The following is a 16,207-nucleotide window of genomic DNA, read 5'->3' on the forward strand; positions in this document are numbered from 1 at the left end:
AATGTGCCTCAGTGGTAGAGTGCTTGCCTAGCATGCATGAAGCCCTGGGTTCAATTCCTCAGTACCACATACACAGAGAAGGCCAGAAGTAGTGCTGTGGCTCAAGTGGTAGAGTGCTAGCCTTGAGCAAAAAGAAGCTCAGGCACAGTGCCTAGGCCCTGAGTTCAAGCCGCAGGACTGGCCAAAAAACAAAACAAAACAAAGAAGCCATCCTGATCAGAATTCTTGCAAGCTAGCTCTGCTGAGATCTTCTTCTTCACAGGTGAGAAGCAGATGCGCTTCAGCCTCTCGGACCTCCCCTATGATGTGAACTCGGGTGGCTATGAAAAGGATGTGGAATTGGTGGCACACCATGGCCTGGAGCCTGGCTTTGGTGGTTCTCTGGCCTTTGTGGGTACGGAGCATCTGCGTCCCCTCCGCCTTCCACCCACCAACTGCATCTCAGAACTCACGCCTGTCATCAGTTCTGTCTACACTCAGATGCAGCCCCTCCCCGGTCGGCTGGAGCTTCCAGGGTCTCGAGAAGCAGGAGAGGGACCAGATGACCTGGGTGATGGAGGTCCCCTCCTCTACCGGGCCCGAGGCCCGCTGAATGACCCTGGGGCATCCCCCAGCAATGGCTGCCAGGACTCCACAGACACAGAGAGCAACCATGAAGATCGGGTTGCGGGGGTGGTGTCCCTGCCTCAGGGTCCTCCACCCCAGCCACCTCCCACTATAGTGGTGGGCCGGCACAGTCCTGCCTATGCCAAAGAGGACCCCAAGCCACAAGAGGGGTTATTACGGGGCACTCCAGGCCCCTCCAAGGAAGTGCTTCGGGTGGTGGGTGAGAGCGGTGAGCCCGTGAAAGCCTTCAAGTGTGAACACTGCCGCATCCTCTTCCTGGACCACGTCATGTTCACCATCCACATGGGCTGCCATGGTTTCAGAGACCCTTTCGAGTGCAACATCTGCGGTTACCACAGCCAGGATCGGTACGAATTCTCTTCTCACATTGTCCGCGGGGAGCATAAGGTGGGTTAGTGACCTCTCCCCCTGCCCCCCCCCCCGGCCCACCACTCCACAGCTCCACCTCCAGGTGTCTAGCACTGACCCCACTATACCCCAAGGTGTTTTGTATTGTAGCCACCACCCCTGGCCATCATCTGAATTCACACCCAACCCTGCCCCTGCCCAGCTGTTCTCTTCTTACTCTGACCGATTTAAGCATTGTGATAAAACAGGTCTTTTGCTTATGTTTCTCCTTTTCCTAAACTTCTCTCCTCACCCCAGCATATTTGCTGAGTTATTTATTAATGATTTTTCTCTTGCCTTTAAAAATATATATATATCCACGTATGGTAGTTTCTTGCCACTCCTTTACCCTCCTGCCCACAGCTCCCTTCTACTCTAGGCCTAATATTTTTTGTTTGTTTCTTGTGGATCTAGCATCCTCCAACAGCCCCAGGGGTTGAAGCTCCTCTTTCTATGAAGAGACTCTGAGCTTCTTGCTTTAATACTCACCCTTTAACTTATCCGATTCTTCACTTTTGATGCTCATACCTCCCAAATGGCCCTACTTTGGCTCTGTGGCATTATCTCTCCTCTCTGGGACCCTTCAACCTGGTACTCCATACCTCTCGTGCCCTCTCACTTTAGGCAGCTTGCACTATTCTTGAATGAATGACTTATTTCCTCATTTGGAAGTCAGCGGGGCTGAAGACATTCTCCCCAGGCACTGTGGACGGAGGATCCAGCCTCCCCCTGGGAATATGAGCTCCCCAAAGCCTACATTCAGGATCGCCCTCCAGGATGTAATTATGGCTCTTCCCCCTCCCAACCTATACCTCAACACCACTCTAATCTCCGACCTGCCGCTGTACTCGGTGGTGGCTTTCTCTCCTTGGAGTGCTTCCCCAGTTCATCTTCTGTGGGGCCAAGGGGAGGTCTGTAAGCCCTCTGTCTCTGACACATTGGGAGCCACAGGTGCCTAGTTGGGAACCAGGGCACGGGAAGGGGGGGTGGGTCAAAATCTTTCTCCTCCACCTCTCAAACTTCTTCACTCTAGTGACCTTCCTAGGTTCTCAGGGACTCCTTCAGTCCCCATCCTATGAGAAAGCGGTGGCTTGCTGCCCGACACCCAGGGTTCTCAAGCCCTGAGTCGTGCTGCCTGCTTCCTTTCCCATCCAGCAGGATTCATTCACCCTCTCATTCCCAGGCTCCCAGGCCCTGTGTCATCAGTGGCCAGGAGAAAAAGGGTGTCTCTTTTCTCTCTTCTAATTTTTCAGTATAACCAAAAATTGTCCCAGGATGAGCAATGGCATATGTCTCTAACCCATTCCATGCTTGCTTCAACAAGGATGGTATGGGCAGAACTAATGGGGGGGAGGGGGGAGGGAGGGGTGTCATCCATTGCCCTTCCAACACTTGGCCCCCAGACATAGGACAGGGGACACTCTTCCCTGGTGACTGCAGAGACCCCTGGCTATTTGAATAACCAAGGATTCAGGAGAAGGGGCAGGAGAAGGTACAGTTCCACTGCACGTGGAGATCTCTCTCTACAAAGACTTCCCTGCCCAAAGCCACAGCCATCACAATCTCTGCTTCCTTGAGATTCAAACCAAAGGCTGTTTTTCTATGTTTAATGAAAAAAAAAAAAAAAAAGGAAAAAGGAAAAAAAAAAAAAGGAAAAACCAAACACAACACCTCACAAGTTGTAACCCTTGGTCCTTTCCTTTCCGTCTTTCTTTTCATGTGTCCTTTCCTATTCGCTTTTTTCCCTTTCCTGCTTTTCTCACTCCCTTTCAGGGATATTTGGGGGGGAACAGCAAAGGATGGGCTAAGGATCAGACCCTGGGATAGGTGCTCTTAAGAATTCTGGGAAGAGTCTATCTGTATCATGGGAAAGGAAAAAAAATATTTCCTTCTCTCCTCCCCGCCCCCATTCCCTAATGTTCTGGTTTCCCCAGGAGAACCAGATTGGCAAAGAGGGGCCTTGTGGGGCGATTCTTCCTCCTTGACAACATTGCAATAAACAGGTGTTGCCAAGGCAGGTTGGGAGTCACCTGGAGGGAGCGGTCTTTAGAGAAGAGAAGGGTCTTCCCCGCCTTGGTACCAGCTCCTTGTTTAGGAGGAGGGCAGCAGAGTGAGGTTAGTATCCGGGCTTCTCCTGAACTCTTGTGGTCATTGAGCCTCTTCCCACTAGACCTCCCCCTCCCACCTCTTCTGTGTCTGCTGTATATTTGGGAGGGATGCCAAGGATGAGTCCCCTGTGGGGGGCAGCAGAGCCTTTGAGCATCCCCATCCCCTCTTCTAGCCAGCCTTGGCACCCATAACCTCCTAAAACATGAAGGACTGTGCTCTGAGGCTAAACTCTGTGTCCCTGAGAGCAGAGATTGGAAGGGCAAGACCAGGTGCTAGGGAGAAGAGAGAGGGACAACTGGTCTCTCTTCAGACCATCACTGCATTTTAACCAGGGTCTTAGATACAAAATCCTACTTTCCAGGGCCTTCCAGCTCTGGAACCTCAAACATCCTCATGCTCTCTCCCAGCCCCTTTTGCATAAAAAAAGTTTAAAAAAACAAAAACAAACAACACACACATGCCCTGAAACCCACACGGAGAAAAGAGGTGTTTCCTTTTATATTGCTATTCAGAATCATCACTACAAAAAAAAAAAAAAAACACAGAAAAAGAAGAATTTCTAAATAGACATTTTTCCAGACCTTTGTTTTTTCGTGTCAGTGTCCAAGCTGCGGGTGGAATTTTTGTAATACTTCTGGCAGCTTCTTTCCATGTGTACATAATATATATACATATATATTTTTAATCAGAAATTATGAAGAACAAAAACATAAATAAGAAAACAAATTACAGAAGCAAGTGCAATACCACTCTTCTCCCCTCTCCCAGGGTTTCCTTTGTGGCCTGTTTGGTGTCTTTTTTGACCCGTTTACCTCCTCTCTTCTTCTGGTTCTTCTTTGCCCACCCAGTCCCTTCTTTTTTAAAGAGTTTTTCTCCTTTCTCAAGAGGAGCGAAGCTAGCTTTTGAGACTTATTGCAAAGCATTTTGTATATGTAATATATTGTAAGTAAATATTTGTGTAACGGAGATATACTACTGTAAGTTTTGTACTGTACTGGCTGAAGGTCTGTTATAAATAAACATGAGTAATTTAACACCCCTGGTTGTTCTTGCAGACTTCCTTTGCCTTGCATTCAACTGGGAGGAAGGGCGACTTCTTGAAGCATGTTGTACTAATCAGTATAGAACATGTACAAGGGATGGGAAGTTGGCTCCCTGGTAGAGTGCTTGCCTCACATGCATGAGATCCTGGGTTCGATTCCTCAGGACCACATAAGCAGAAAAAAGCCGGAAGTGGTGCTGTGGCTCAACTGGTAGGGCGCTAGCCTTGAGCTGAAGAGCTGAGGGACAGCACCCAGGCCTAGAGTTCAGGCCCCATGACCGACAGAAAAAAAAAGAACATGTACAAAAAAAGAACATTGACGGGAAACAGGCGTTAGTGCTCAAGTTGTTGCTGCAGAACAACAGAAGACCTATCTAGAATCGAAGTATAGGAGCTCTTCCTGTCAAGAATGCCATCAGGATTGGATATAAAACCTGATTTGTTGCTGGGCACTGGTGGCTCATGCCTGTAATTGTAGCTACTTAGGAGGCTGAGATCTGAGGATCAAGGTTCAAAGCCAGCCCAGGCAGAAACACCCTTGAGACTCTTTTCTTTTTTTCTTTTTTTCTTTTTTTTTTTGTCCTGGGGCTTGAACTCAGGCCAGGGCTTTGTTCCTGAGCTTCTTCTAGCTTAAAGCTAGCACTCTGGGCTGGGAAGGTGGCTCAGTGGTAGAGCGCTTGCCTTGCATGCATGAGGCCCTGGGTTCGATTCCTCAGTACCACATAAGCAAAAAGAAAAAAGCCGGAAGTGGTGCTGTGGCTCAAGTGGTAGAGTGCTAGCCTTGAGCTGAAGAGCTGAGGGACATCGCCCAGGCCCCACAACCGGACCCAAAAAAGAAAAAAAAAAACAAAAAACAAGCTAGCACTCTACCACTTGAGCCACTCTTCTTTTTTTTTTTTTTTTTTTTTTGTCAGTCGTGGGGCTTGAACTCTGGGCCTGGGCGCTGTCCATCAGCTCTTCAGCTCAAGGCGAGCGCTCTACCACTTGAGCTACAGCGCCACTTCTGGTTTTCTGGTGGTTTATTTGAGATAGGAGTCTCACGGTCTCTCCTGCCCGGGCTGGCTTTGAACCGTGATCCTCAGATCTCAGCCTCCTGAGTAGCTAGGATTACAGGCGTGAGCCACCAGCGCCTGGCTTGAGCCACTCTTCTACTTCTGGCTTTTTTGGGTAATTTAGTTGAGGTAGAGTCTCTAAGAGCCAGGCTTTGATGGCTCTCATCTGCAATCCTAGCTACTCAGGAGGCTGAGACTCTTAGTCCAAAATCACAGAAAAAGCCGGAAGTGGTGCTATGGCTCAGGGTGGTAGAGTGCTATCCTTGAGCAAAAGTTGCCCAGGAATTCAAGGAGCCCAGGCTTAGAGTTCAAGCCCCAGGACTAGGGGAGAAATAAAAAGATGTTCATGGACTTTCCTGCCTGGGCTGGCTTCAAACTGCCATCCTCAGAATTCAGCATCCTGAGTAGCTAAGATTACAGGCATGAGCCACTGGCACCTGGCTACAAAACACATTTTATACCCAAAGCTACAAATTACAATAACAAAATGATAATAATGACAGAATCCACCACCCAAGCATTTTATAAATGCTGAGTGCTGGGCCAAGTCTTCATTAAATTGGAGAACTATCTACAAAGGAATGATAACAATTATTGATGAAGAAATAAAAGCCCAAGAGAGTGGGGTAGGTGCTCATGTATGTAACACTGTTGGGAGGCCAAGTCAGAACAATTGTGAGTTTGAGGTCAGTCTGGGCTAGATATTAACAAAAAACAACTGGCTACTCCGGAGGCTGGGATCTGAGGATCATGGTTCAAAGCTAATCCGGGACAGGAAGTCCATGGGAATCTTAAGTTCAATTAATTACTACCAAAAAAGGCAGAAATGGGGCTGCGACTCAACTAGTAGAGCACTAGCTTTGAACAAAAAAACTCAGGAACAATGCCCCGACGCTGAGTTCAAGCCCCAGAACCAACCCCCTCTCCCCACCCCAAAAAAGCAGTGAGGTTCAAACTTGTAATCCTAGCTACCTGGGAGGTGGAGATGTAGGTTCAAGGCAAGCTTGAGCAAAAAAGGGTTTGAGAGACTCCATATCAACTAGTAACTGGGTGTGGTGGCATATACCCCTGTTACCTTGGCTACAAGGAAAGCACAATGGCTAGGTCCAGTAGTGAACCCTATCACCCAAAGCCAGCAAGGAGAAGCATAACTGGGAGGCTGGCCCAGCAGGCATAAAATGAGCAACTACCTTGAAAACAACTAATATAAAAGAGGCTAGACTAGCAAATGCAAGGCCCTGAGTTCAATCCTCAGTACCAGCAAGTAAACAAAGCTCACTATGCTAGAGGGAAAAGTGGGAGAGCTCATGAGGCAGGGGGTAACCCTGCCCAAAAAGAAATATACTCATCACCTGACTTATGTAACTGTAATCCCTCTGCCGCACCTTTATAATAAAATTTAAATTAACAACAACAAAAAAAAAAGGCTAGGAAGATGGCTCAGTGGTAGTGTTTATCTTGCATGCATGAGGCCCTGGGTTTGATTCCTTAGCACCACATGAGCAGAAAAAACTGGAAGTGGCACTGTGGCTAAAGCGGTAGAGTGCTAGCCTTGAGCTGAAGAGCTGAGGGAGGCCCCATGACCGACAAAAAAGAAAAAACAAAAAAAACTCACTATGCTGAAACAGATAAGGCTCAAAAAGCCAAATACTGTATGCTTTCACGGATTTGCAACATCTAGACTTTAATGGATAGTGTGTGTGTATGTGTGTATAAAACTTGATTGTAACTATGGAACTGTTTGTGGGGAGTAAAGAGAAGGAAGGAGGGTGAGGGGTAAGAGTTAATAATATCAAAATACACTGTGTCTATGTATGAAAAAAAAAGGCCTAAAGAATCCAGGTGTTTTGCTGGGCGACAGTGGCTCACGCCTGTAATCCTAGCTACTCAGGAGGCTGAGATCTGAGGATTGAAGTTCAAAGCCAGGCAAGGCAGGAAAGTCGGTGAGATTCTTATCCCCAAGAAACCACTAGAAAATGGGAAGTGGCACTGTGGCTCAAGCTGTAGAGCGCTTGCCTTGAGCTGAAGAGCGAAGGGACAGTGCCCAAGCCCAGAGTTTAAGCCCCATGACCGACCAAAAAAAAAAAAAAAAGAATCCAGGTATTAACATCATATACCTATAATCCCAACTACTTAGGAAATTAAAATTAAGGCAGAAGAATCATGAGCTTGAGAACAGCCTGGATAACATAGAAGGAAGGAAGGAAGGAAGGAAGAGCCTAAGAGAGATTAAATAATTAAATAATTAGTCCAAAGCTCATTAGCCAATACCTAGCAGAACCAATTTTTTTTTTTTTTGGTCCTTCACGGGGCTTGAAATGTGATCCTCAGATCTCAGCCTCCTGAGTAGCTAGGATTGGAGGCATGAGCCACCGGCCCTTGGCTTTCAATTTATTTTTTATTTATTTTTTCCAGTCCTGAGGCTTGAACTCAGGGCCTGGGCACTGTCCTTAAGCTTCTTTTGCTCAAGGCTAGTACTCTACCTCTTGGGATACAGAGCCACTTCAGGCTTTTTGTGTTTATGTGGTACTAAGGAATCAAACCCAGGGCTTCATGCATGCTAGGCAAGTGCTCTACCCCTAGGGCACATTCCCAGCCCCAGAACCAAAATTTGAACCAGAGGTATGGGACTTGAAAGGCTGGCCAGGGCTGGGAAGTTGGCTCAGTGGTAGAGCGCTTGCCTTGCATGCCTGAGGCCCTGGGTTCGATTCCTCAGCACCACATTAAGCAAAAAGAAAAAAGCTGGAAGTGGTGCTGCGGCTCAAGTGGTAGAGCGCTAGCCTTGAGCTGAAGAGCTGAGGGACAGCGCCCAGGCCCAGAGTTCAGGCCCCACAACCGGACCCAAAAAAAAAAAAAAGAAAGCCTGGCCATTGCCGTTTCTTTATGATATGAAAAGCAGACACCGAAGACTCTAAGCTATAAAAATCCAAAGAAACACCAAAGTGGGACTTTAATTTTTGTCTTACATATTACCTATTTTCTGCCCCTTTCACTTTGAACTTGTTTGCTGTTTTCTCCCTCTACCTTATTGCTGTTCCCTATAGTAATGTCTGCCTTCTGTTTTCCATGGACCTGAAATGAAGTGAAAATTGGAAACATTTTCCTCTAAAACTAATTTACTTTCTGGTTGGGACTACAGCTCAGTAATAAAACAAATATGTCAGTGGCCCTGAGTTCAAGGTGGCCCTTGGCTTGATACCTAGCACTACAAATCAACAAAAATGCTGGGAATGTGGCTTAGTGATACAGTGCTTACCTAGCATGCATGAAGCCCTGGACTCAATTAGCAGTACCACAGAAACAGAAAAAGCCGAAAGTGGTGTTGTGGTGCAAGTGGTAGAACACTATCCTTGAGCAAAAGAAGTTCAGGGATGTCGGGTACCAGTGGCTCACACCTATAATCCTAGCTACTCAGGAGGCTAAGATCTGAGGATCACGGTTCAGTCAGCCTGGGCAGAAAAGTCCATGCGACTCTGATCTCCAATAAACCACTAGAAAACCTCAAGTAGCACTGTGGCTCAAGATAGAGTGCTTGCCTTGAGCTGAAGAGCTGAGGGACAATGCCTAGCCCCCAGAGTTCAACCTCCACAACGGACAAAAAAAAAAGAAAAGAAAAGAAAAGAAAACGAAGAAGTTCAGGGACAGTACCCAGGCCCTGAGTTCAAGCCCTGGGACTGGCAAAAATAAATAAAAAATCCACAAAAAACACTAGCACACATTTTCTTATGTACAAATTCCATTTGAACTCTGCAAAGACATCAGGAAAGGCATGGGCATTGAGGAGGCTCAAGATTGCAATGGAAACTAACAAATTCGAAGTAAAAAGAGACCAGCTAATCAGGACCTGGTGACTCATACCTATAATCCTAGCTACTCAGGAAGCTGAGATCTGAGGATCACGGTTCAAAGCCAGCCCAGCAAGAAAGTCCATGAGACTCCTTTCTTTCTTTCTTTCTTTCTTTCTTTCTTTCTTTCTTTCTTTCTTTCTTTCTTTCTTTCTTTCGGGGGAGGGGGAGGTCCAGTAGTGGGGCCTGAACTCTGGGACTGGGCGCTGCCCTCAGCTCTTCAGCTCAAGGCTAGTGCTCTACCACTTGAGCCACAGCGCCACTTCTGGCTTTTTTCTTTTTGCTTATGTTTCTTTTTGCTTATGTGGTGCTAAGGAATCAAACCCAGGGCCTCAGGCATGCAAGGCAAGCGCTCTACCACCTTCCCAGCCCCCTCTCTCTCTTTCTTTCTTTTTTTTTTTGGGGGGGGGGTCCGGTTGTGGGGCCTGAACTCTGGGCCTGGGCACTGTCCCTCAGCTCTTCAGCTCAAGGCTAGCGCTCTACCACTTGAGCTACAGCACCACTTCCGGCTTTTTTTCTTATGTGGTGCTGAGGAATCGAACCCAGGGCCTCAGGCATGCAAGGCAAGCGCTCTACCACTGAGCCAACTTCCCAGCCCCTCTCTCTTTCTTTCTTTGGGCACTGTCCCTCAGCTCTTCAGCTCAAGGTGAGCACTCAACCACTTGAGCCACAGTGCCACTTTCAGTTTTCTGGTGGTTAATTAAAGATAAGAGTCTCATGGACTTTCTTGCTCAGGCTGGCTTTGAACCATGTTCATCAAATCTCAACCTCCTGAATAGCTGGGATTACAGGCATGAGACACCCATGCCAGGCAAGAGCTTCTTTCTTTTTCTTTTTTTCTTTTCTTTGTTGTTGTTCTTGTTGTTGTTGGTCCTGGGGCTTGAATTTGGGGCCTGGGCACTGTCCCTGAGCTCTTCAGTTCAAGGCTAGCATTCTACCATTTGAGCCACAATACCACTTCCGGTTTTCTGAGTGGTTTATTGGAGGTAAGAGTCATACTGACTTTCCTGCTCCAGCTGGCTTTGAACCATGATCCTCAGATCTCAGCCTCCTTAGTAGCTAGGATTATAGGCGTGAAGGAGACTCTTATCTCCAATTATCTACCTGAAAACCAGAAGCGGAGCTGTGGCTCAAGTGGTAAAATGCTAGCCTGAAGCAGAAAAGTTCAGGAAAAGGAAGAGAGGAATGGAGGGGATGGAGTGAGGGAGAGAGGGAGGGTGGGAGGGAGAAAATAATAGAGTACAAACAAAATGCTACCAAAGTTTAAAGTGTTAACAGGATATAGGCTAAGAATCAATCCCACTTGCTAACATCCCCTCTGTAGGGAGCTTTATACCGGAGGTACTGGGGTTTAACTCGACTTTGTGGTCTTGCTTAGCTGCTTCAGCTGTACCTGGAGATGTACCACTTGAGCCACAGCCCCACTTCTGCCCTTTTGCTGGTTAATTAGAGAGAAGAGTCTCAAGGATCTGTCTTAAAGAGGGGAGGGCTGGCTTCGGATCGCGATGGTCAGAGCTCAGCCTGCTTACTAGCTAGGATTACAAGTGTAAGTGACCAGCTACACAAAATGTTTGTTTCCACGCAGCCTTTCCTACGTTTACTCTAATAGAAGTGAAGCGAGGGCGTCTCACCGAGGTGTGGCGCCCCCTTTGGTCTTTGCCCCCGGGCCTGCGGCCTCTTGGCTTCATACTACAACTCCCAGCATGCAGCTCTCCCCCGATACTGCGGACGAGCAGCACCATGTACTCTGCGCAATCGGTGACTTTTAAGCCGGAAACTATACGCATAAAATTACTTCCGGGTTAGTGCGTCACGTTCGTGGAACTCCTAGACCTAGTCTTCCTCCGCTAGCAGGCTAAATAGTCCCACCGGTATTTTTGTTTCACGCCCCCCCCCACAGATTAATCAACTTTAGGAACTTATTTCCACTCAACATTTTAGCGGAAACTCTAAATAGACTGAGGGAGTGTTGAGTACAGTGGTTTACTGCGTCTTACTGGAGTGATACGTCTTCTAAGAGTTCTTCCGGTGGTGGCGTAGGGATCTCGTGTATATAAGAGTCCCGGACCGAGAGGCGGGCTCTCTCTCTGGCCCTCGCTTTCAAGATGGTGAGTACGCGTGTGTCGTGAGCGTGGGGTGCGCGTGGAGCCTAGAAGCCGCGGGTTGTGGGGATGTGAGAGCCGGGGCACGGGGGAAAGTGGGGACGGTGTGTGTGTGACCCTGAGCTAGGAGGGCCTGGCGTTTGGAGGCGCCGCCGGCGGGGGACGGAGCGGAAGCAGGCTCGGGCTGGACAATGCAGATGCAATCCTTATTTCACCGCAGACGAAGAAGAGGAGGAACAATGGCCGGGCCAAAAAGGGCCGCGGCCACGTGCAGCCTATCCGCTGCACCAACTGCGCCCGGTGCGTGCCCAAGGACAAGGCCATTAAAAAGTTTGTCATCCGGAACATAGTGGAGGCCGCCGCCGTCAGGGACATTTCCGAAGCGAGTGTCTTCGACGGTGAGAGCATCTTGGGGTGTCAGGGTCCTAGTGCTCACAGCCCTTTCCACTTACCCTCTCCATAGGCACCGTGGGAGTCGTTGGGACAATTCCTAAGTGCTTGGGGAAGGAGAAGGGTGCATTTGTTGTCTTGGGTGATGTTGATTGAGCTTTGGGCAGGTTTTTTTTTGTGTGTGTGTATGTTTCGTTTTGACTTGTGCAGCTGCCACTCCAGGCTTAAGTCCAGACCAGACTTGTGTAGGACATGATTCCAGAAACGGTATCTGCCTACCTGACTGTTTCAAGAAGGATGGCAGGAGATCTGAATTCAATTCCGAGTGCCACAAAAGAAAGAATGGCTTTTAAATTATTGGAGCCACAAGGAGGTTCTTGGGGGAGTGGGTGTTCTGTATCTGTCAAAACTGTTGGAGGATGCATGGGTTGGATTTATGGCAGGCCCGTCCCCCTGGGCCTTTCATAGTGTCCCATGCCAGAGCAAACTGTGGTCCCGAACCATTGCCTGGCCTCGATCTGTGGGCTACTGGCACTGAAGGGGGTTGCACAGAGGAAAAAAGAAAAAGACCTTTTGGAGGAACTGATCTCAGCCTCTAGGTTGAGTTTCAGGGCTTCAAGTCTAGCCACATTCCCAGTTCTTTTTTTTTCCCCTTCAGCTGAGCTCTTGTATGTTTGGCTTCATAATACGTCCTGTCTATGGCAGTGTGCGCTGGTGGAGCTAGGCTTTTAGCTTCAATGAATGTAGGACGTGAACTTAAGAATTGTGATATTTGTGACACTGGCAGTTACAGATAAATACCAGAAATATCTCAGACTTAGATTTGACAGAATGAATGAGAATTGGTGCAGGACAGTTAATATAACAGCTATTTAAAATGTTTTGTCAGCTTATGTGCTTCCCAAGCTCTATGTAAAGCTCCATTACTGCGTGAGTTGTGCCATTCACAGCAAGGTCGTCAGGAATCGATCTCGTGAAGCCCGGAAGGACCGAACACCCCCACCCCGATTTAGACCTGCTGTGAGTATTTGTAAAAGTGGTTGAAAATACAGAGGGGTGGATGAAACTTGACTTCCAGAAAAATAATCGAGTTACAATCTTGTTCTAGAAAGGCAAAGGAACCCATACATAAACAATTGATTAGAGACTTCTCAAATTAGAACCTTTTTTCAAATAAGATATTTTGATGTCCTTCCACCTCAGCCAGCATTTATAGTATGTTGTTAGTAATGGGGGGAGGGGTTTTGACTCATTATCTTTTGGTAGTTATGGGGATCAAATCTAGGGCCTCATACATGCTATGCAAGTGCTCTGCCAAACTACATGCTCATCTTACATCTGTGTTTTGTTTTTCTTTTTTTTCCCTTTTAGGGTGCTGCTCCACGACCTCCACCAAAACCAATGTAAGGAGCTGCTGGATAGTTCCAGACTTCAGAAAAGCTGTCTTCTAGGGAAAACAAAAACAAATAAAATGGAAATTATACTTTATATCTCGTGTTGACTGTATTTGTGCAAGATGGGAGTGTGTTTTATACCAAGTGTTCAAAGGAAAATTAACCAGTTAGGCACCCCCTAACCCCCTAGAACTTAATTATTTTAACATGTTAGATCTTTAGTGATCCTTGTATGCCTATGTGGAAAGGGAAGGGTATCTATGTTGGGGAGCTTCAACCTATCCGAGTAAGTTGGCATCCTGAAAATGCATTAAAAGGAGGAAGCTTGGAGATGTGTATGTATGAGTTTGAGTTGAATTCCTGGTACCAGAAAGAAAAAGACAGAAGAACATAGGACTGGGAGTTAAGACATTTTTCATAATTCCTGATGGGAGACTTTTAAGCAGGAAATACACCTTTGGGACAACTTCAAGACTGCTTGGGAGGCTTATAGTTTAACCCAGCATATAAGTCCCTTTAACTTCATGTTACTAAAAAGAAAACAGTTGATCCCAAATTAGGGGGTCAACATATACCACAAATTTTTTTTAAATTATTCTTACCACAAATCTTGAACTGAAACAACTGCAGCTTAACTGAATTCGTTGAGACAGTCATCCTAGGCAAAAGGAGATGTGAGATTGCATCTTCACCCAGTAAGGACCACTCATTTAGGTAGAATTTTTTTTTTTTTTTTCAGATAAAGAGTGTTAGGCTTGATTGTGTGTGCCAGGCCTGTGGCTTTCCCTGTGTCCTGTTTTAATTTGGACATTTTTAGTGTATTTTTTACTGTGATACTTTACCCCCAGATATTTGTGGGTGGGTGGGTCCTGGACTTGAACTAAGAGCCTGGGTGCTGTCCCTGATCCTGTTTTTTTTGCTCAAGGCTAACCTGCCACTTGAGCATCAGCACCAGTTGCAGCTTTTCTGAGTAGTTTGTTGGCAGTAAAAGTGTCATAAACCTTTCTGCCCAGGCTGGCTTTGAACCTCTACCCTCAAATCTCAGCTTCCTGAGATTTGTGGATAGTAGGGGCTGAGCGCTGCCCTTCAGCTCAAGGCTAGTTTAGCTAACTACCACTTGAGCCGCAGTGCCACTTTGGTTTTTTTCTGCTTATGTGGTGCTGAGGAATGGAACCCAGGGTCTCATGAATGTGAGGCAAGCACTCTACCACAGAGCCACCTTCCCAGCCCCTGAGAAAATTCTTTTGGTAGCTCTGAATATATTTATGCCCAGGGTCATTTGCAGGTCATAGAAAACTGCAGGCTGAGGCTGGGAAGGTGGCTCAGTGGTAGGGTGCTGGCCTAGCATGCCTGAGGCCCTGGGTTCAATTGCTCAGCACCACATAAGCAGAAAAGGCCAGAAGTGGCGCTGTGGCTCAAGTGGAAGAGCATTAGCCTTGAGCTGAAGAGCTGATGGCACCCAGGCCCAGAGTTCAAGCCCAGGACCGGCAAAAAAAAAAACAACAAAAATCTGCAGGGAGTTGTCCTTGAGTAGCCATGGAGAAGCACTGTCCAGCCATGCCAAATGATTTCCTATATGGCCTTCTTCCTGAGAGGTAATGAAAGAATTGGGGCTGGAATCTGGACTTGTTCAGTAAATACTAACTGCCTATGTATTTGGCATCCCCCTCCCCCTTTTCTTTTCTGAATACAAGTCCTAGTTAAACCAAACCCAACAGATCTGAGGATCACAGTTCAAAGCCAGCCTGGGCAAGAAAGTAAGACATCCAATTAGTCACTAGAAATCTAGAAGTGAAGCTGTGGCTCAAAATGGTAGAGTACTAGCCTTGGAGCAAAAGAGTTTAAGGTTAGCCTCCAGGCCCTGAGTTCAAGCCATGCAACCAACAAAAGAAACTTAAAAGAGGGCTGATTTCAAGTTGTGAATTCCATAGTTGTATGGAATAGTTGTGAATTCATAGTTGTATGACTCTAGGTTAGGCTTCTAACTTGGAATTTTCTCTTTTTTTTGTTGGTCATGGGGCTTGAACTCTGCCTGAGCTCTGTCCCTCACCTCTTCAGCCCAAGGCTAGTGCTCTACCACTTGAGCATCACTTCCGGTTTTCTGAGTGGTTTATTGGAGATAAGAGCCTTGCAGACTTTTCTTGCTGGAGCCTTTGAACCATGATCCTCAGATCTCAGCCTCCTGAGTAGCTAGGATTACAGGCATGAGCCACTGGTGCCCAGCTGGAATTTTCTTTTGTGGAAGTACTAGGGATTGAACTCAGCCTAATACTGTTAGCTTTTTTCACTCCAGACCCACTTGAACCACACCTCTACTAGCTGCTTTTTGCTTGTTCATTGGAGCTAAGAGTCTAATTTGTCTGTCTGGGCTGGCTTTTTTTTTTTGGGGGGGGGGCGGGGAGGAGTCCAGTCATTGGCCTAAACTCTTGGCCTGGGTGCTGTCCCTCAGCTCTTCAGCTCAAGGCTAGCGCTCTCCCACTTGAGCCACTGCGCCACTTCTGGCTTTTTTTTTTTTCTGCTTATGTGGTGCTGAGGAATCAAACCCAGGGCCTCAGGCATGCAAGGCAAGCGCTCTACCACTGAGCCACCTTCCCAGCCCTTGGGCTGGCTTTTAACTCCCCATCCTTACTGCTCAGCCTTCTAAGTACCTAGGATTATAGGCATAAACCACGGGCGCCTAGCTGGTGTCAGTTTTTGTTTGGAATGAGACAGCTAAGAGCAGGAGATTCCACAACACCAGAATAGCCAATAAAAAGTGACATAGCCAAAGACAAAACCTCCTGCTGACCCTGTCTGTGCAGACAGCCCTTTTGGGTGGCTAGCATCCAGATGAGACTCTAGACTAGTCTCCTAATAAGTAAGTATGAGAAACAGAGATTTCTCTCTATCCTCCTGTCTTAGTAAAAAAAAATTTTTTTGGGTAAGTCATGGGGCTTGAACTCTGGGCACTGTCCCTCAGCTTGTTAGCTCAAGATGAGTGCTCTACCACTTGAGCCACAGCATCACTTCCCGTTTTCTGGTGGTTAATTGGAGATAGGAGTCTCAGGGACTTTCCTGCCTGGGCTGGCTTTGAACCGCAATCCTCACATCTCGGCCTCCTGAGTAGCTAGGATTACAGGCATGAGCCACAGGCACCGGGTTTTTTCTTTTTCTTTTTTTTTTTTTTTTGGGTCCGGTTGTGGGTCCTGAACTCTGGGCCTGGGCACTGTCCCTCAGCTCTTCAGCTCAAGGCTAGCGCTCTACCACTTGAGCCACAGTG

At 47.3% G+C, this 16,207-nt stretch overlaps 2 protein-coding genes and 1 non-coding gene across 6 annotated transcripts in view; all 3 read left to right on the top strand.

Moving 5' to 3' along the window:
• Positions 1-4,152, top strand: part of Ikzf4 (IKAROS family zinc finger 4) — a 33,520-nt gene extending 29,368 nt beyond the window's left edge. For all 4 annotated transcript variants that reach the window (XM_070042741.1, XM_070042749.1, XM_070042735.1 and 1 more), the window contains one exon: positions 263-4,152. In XM_070042741.1, the coding sequence (XP_069898842.1) occupies positions 263-1,023 (761 nt within the window). In that variant the 3' untranslated portion in view covers positions 1,024-4,152. The remainder of the gene's footprint in view (positions 1-262) is intronic.
• A 6,929-nt stretch (positions 4,153-11,081) lies between these two features.
• Rps26 (ribosomal protein S26) lies at positions 11,082-13,042 on the top strand. The gene is made up of 4 exons (XM_070042763.1): positions 11,082-11,170; positions 11,385-11,562; positions 12,444-12,574; positions 12,926-13,042. The coding sequence occupies exons 1-4, from the start codon at positions 11,168-11,170 to the stop codon at positions 12,959-12,961; spliced, it is 348 nt and encodes a 115-aa protein (XP_069898864.1). The 5' UTR covers positions 11,082-11,167; the 3' UTR covers positions 12,962-13,042.
• On the top strand, positions 11,976-12,108 carry LOC138806700 (small nucleolar RNA SNORA42/SNORA80 family). Its single transcript, XR_011365965.1, has one exon. It is a non-coding gene; the product is annotated as a small nucleolar RNA SNORA42/SNORA80 family (small nucleolar RNA).
• Positions 13,043-16,207: the final 3,165 nt, after the last annotated feature.

This window comes from Dipodomys merriami, unplaced genomic scaffold (genome assembly GCF_024711535.1).
Source record: "Dipodomys merriami isolate MVZ:Mamm:240054 unplaced genomic scaffold, mDipMer1.0.p SCAF_10, whole genome shotgun sequence".
NCBI lineage: Eukaryota > Metazoa > Chordata > Mammalia > Rodentia > Heteromyidae > Dipodomys > Dipodomys merriami.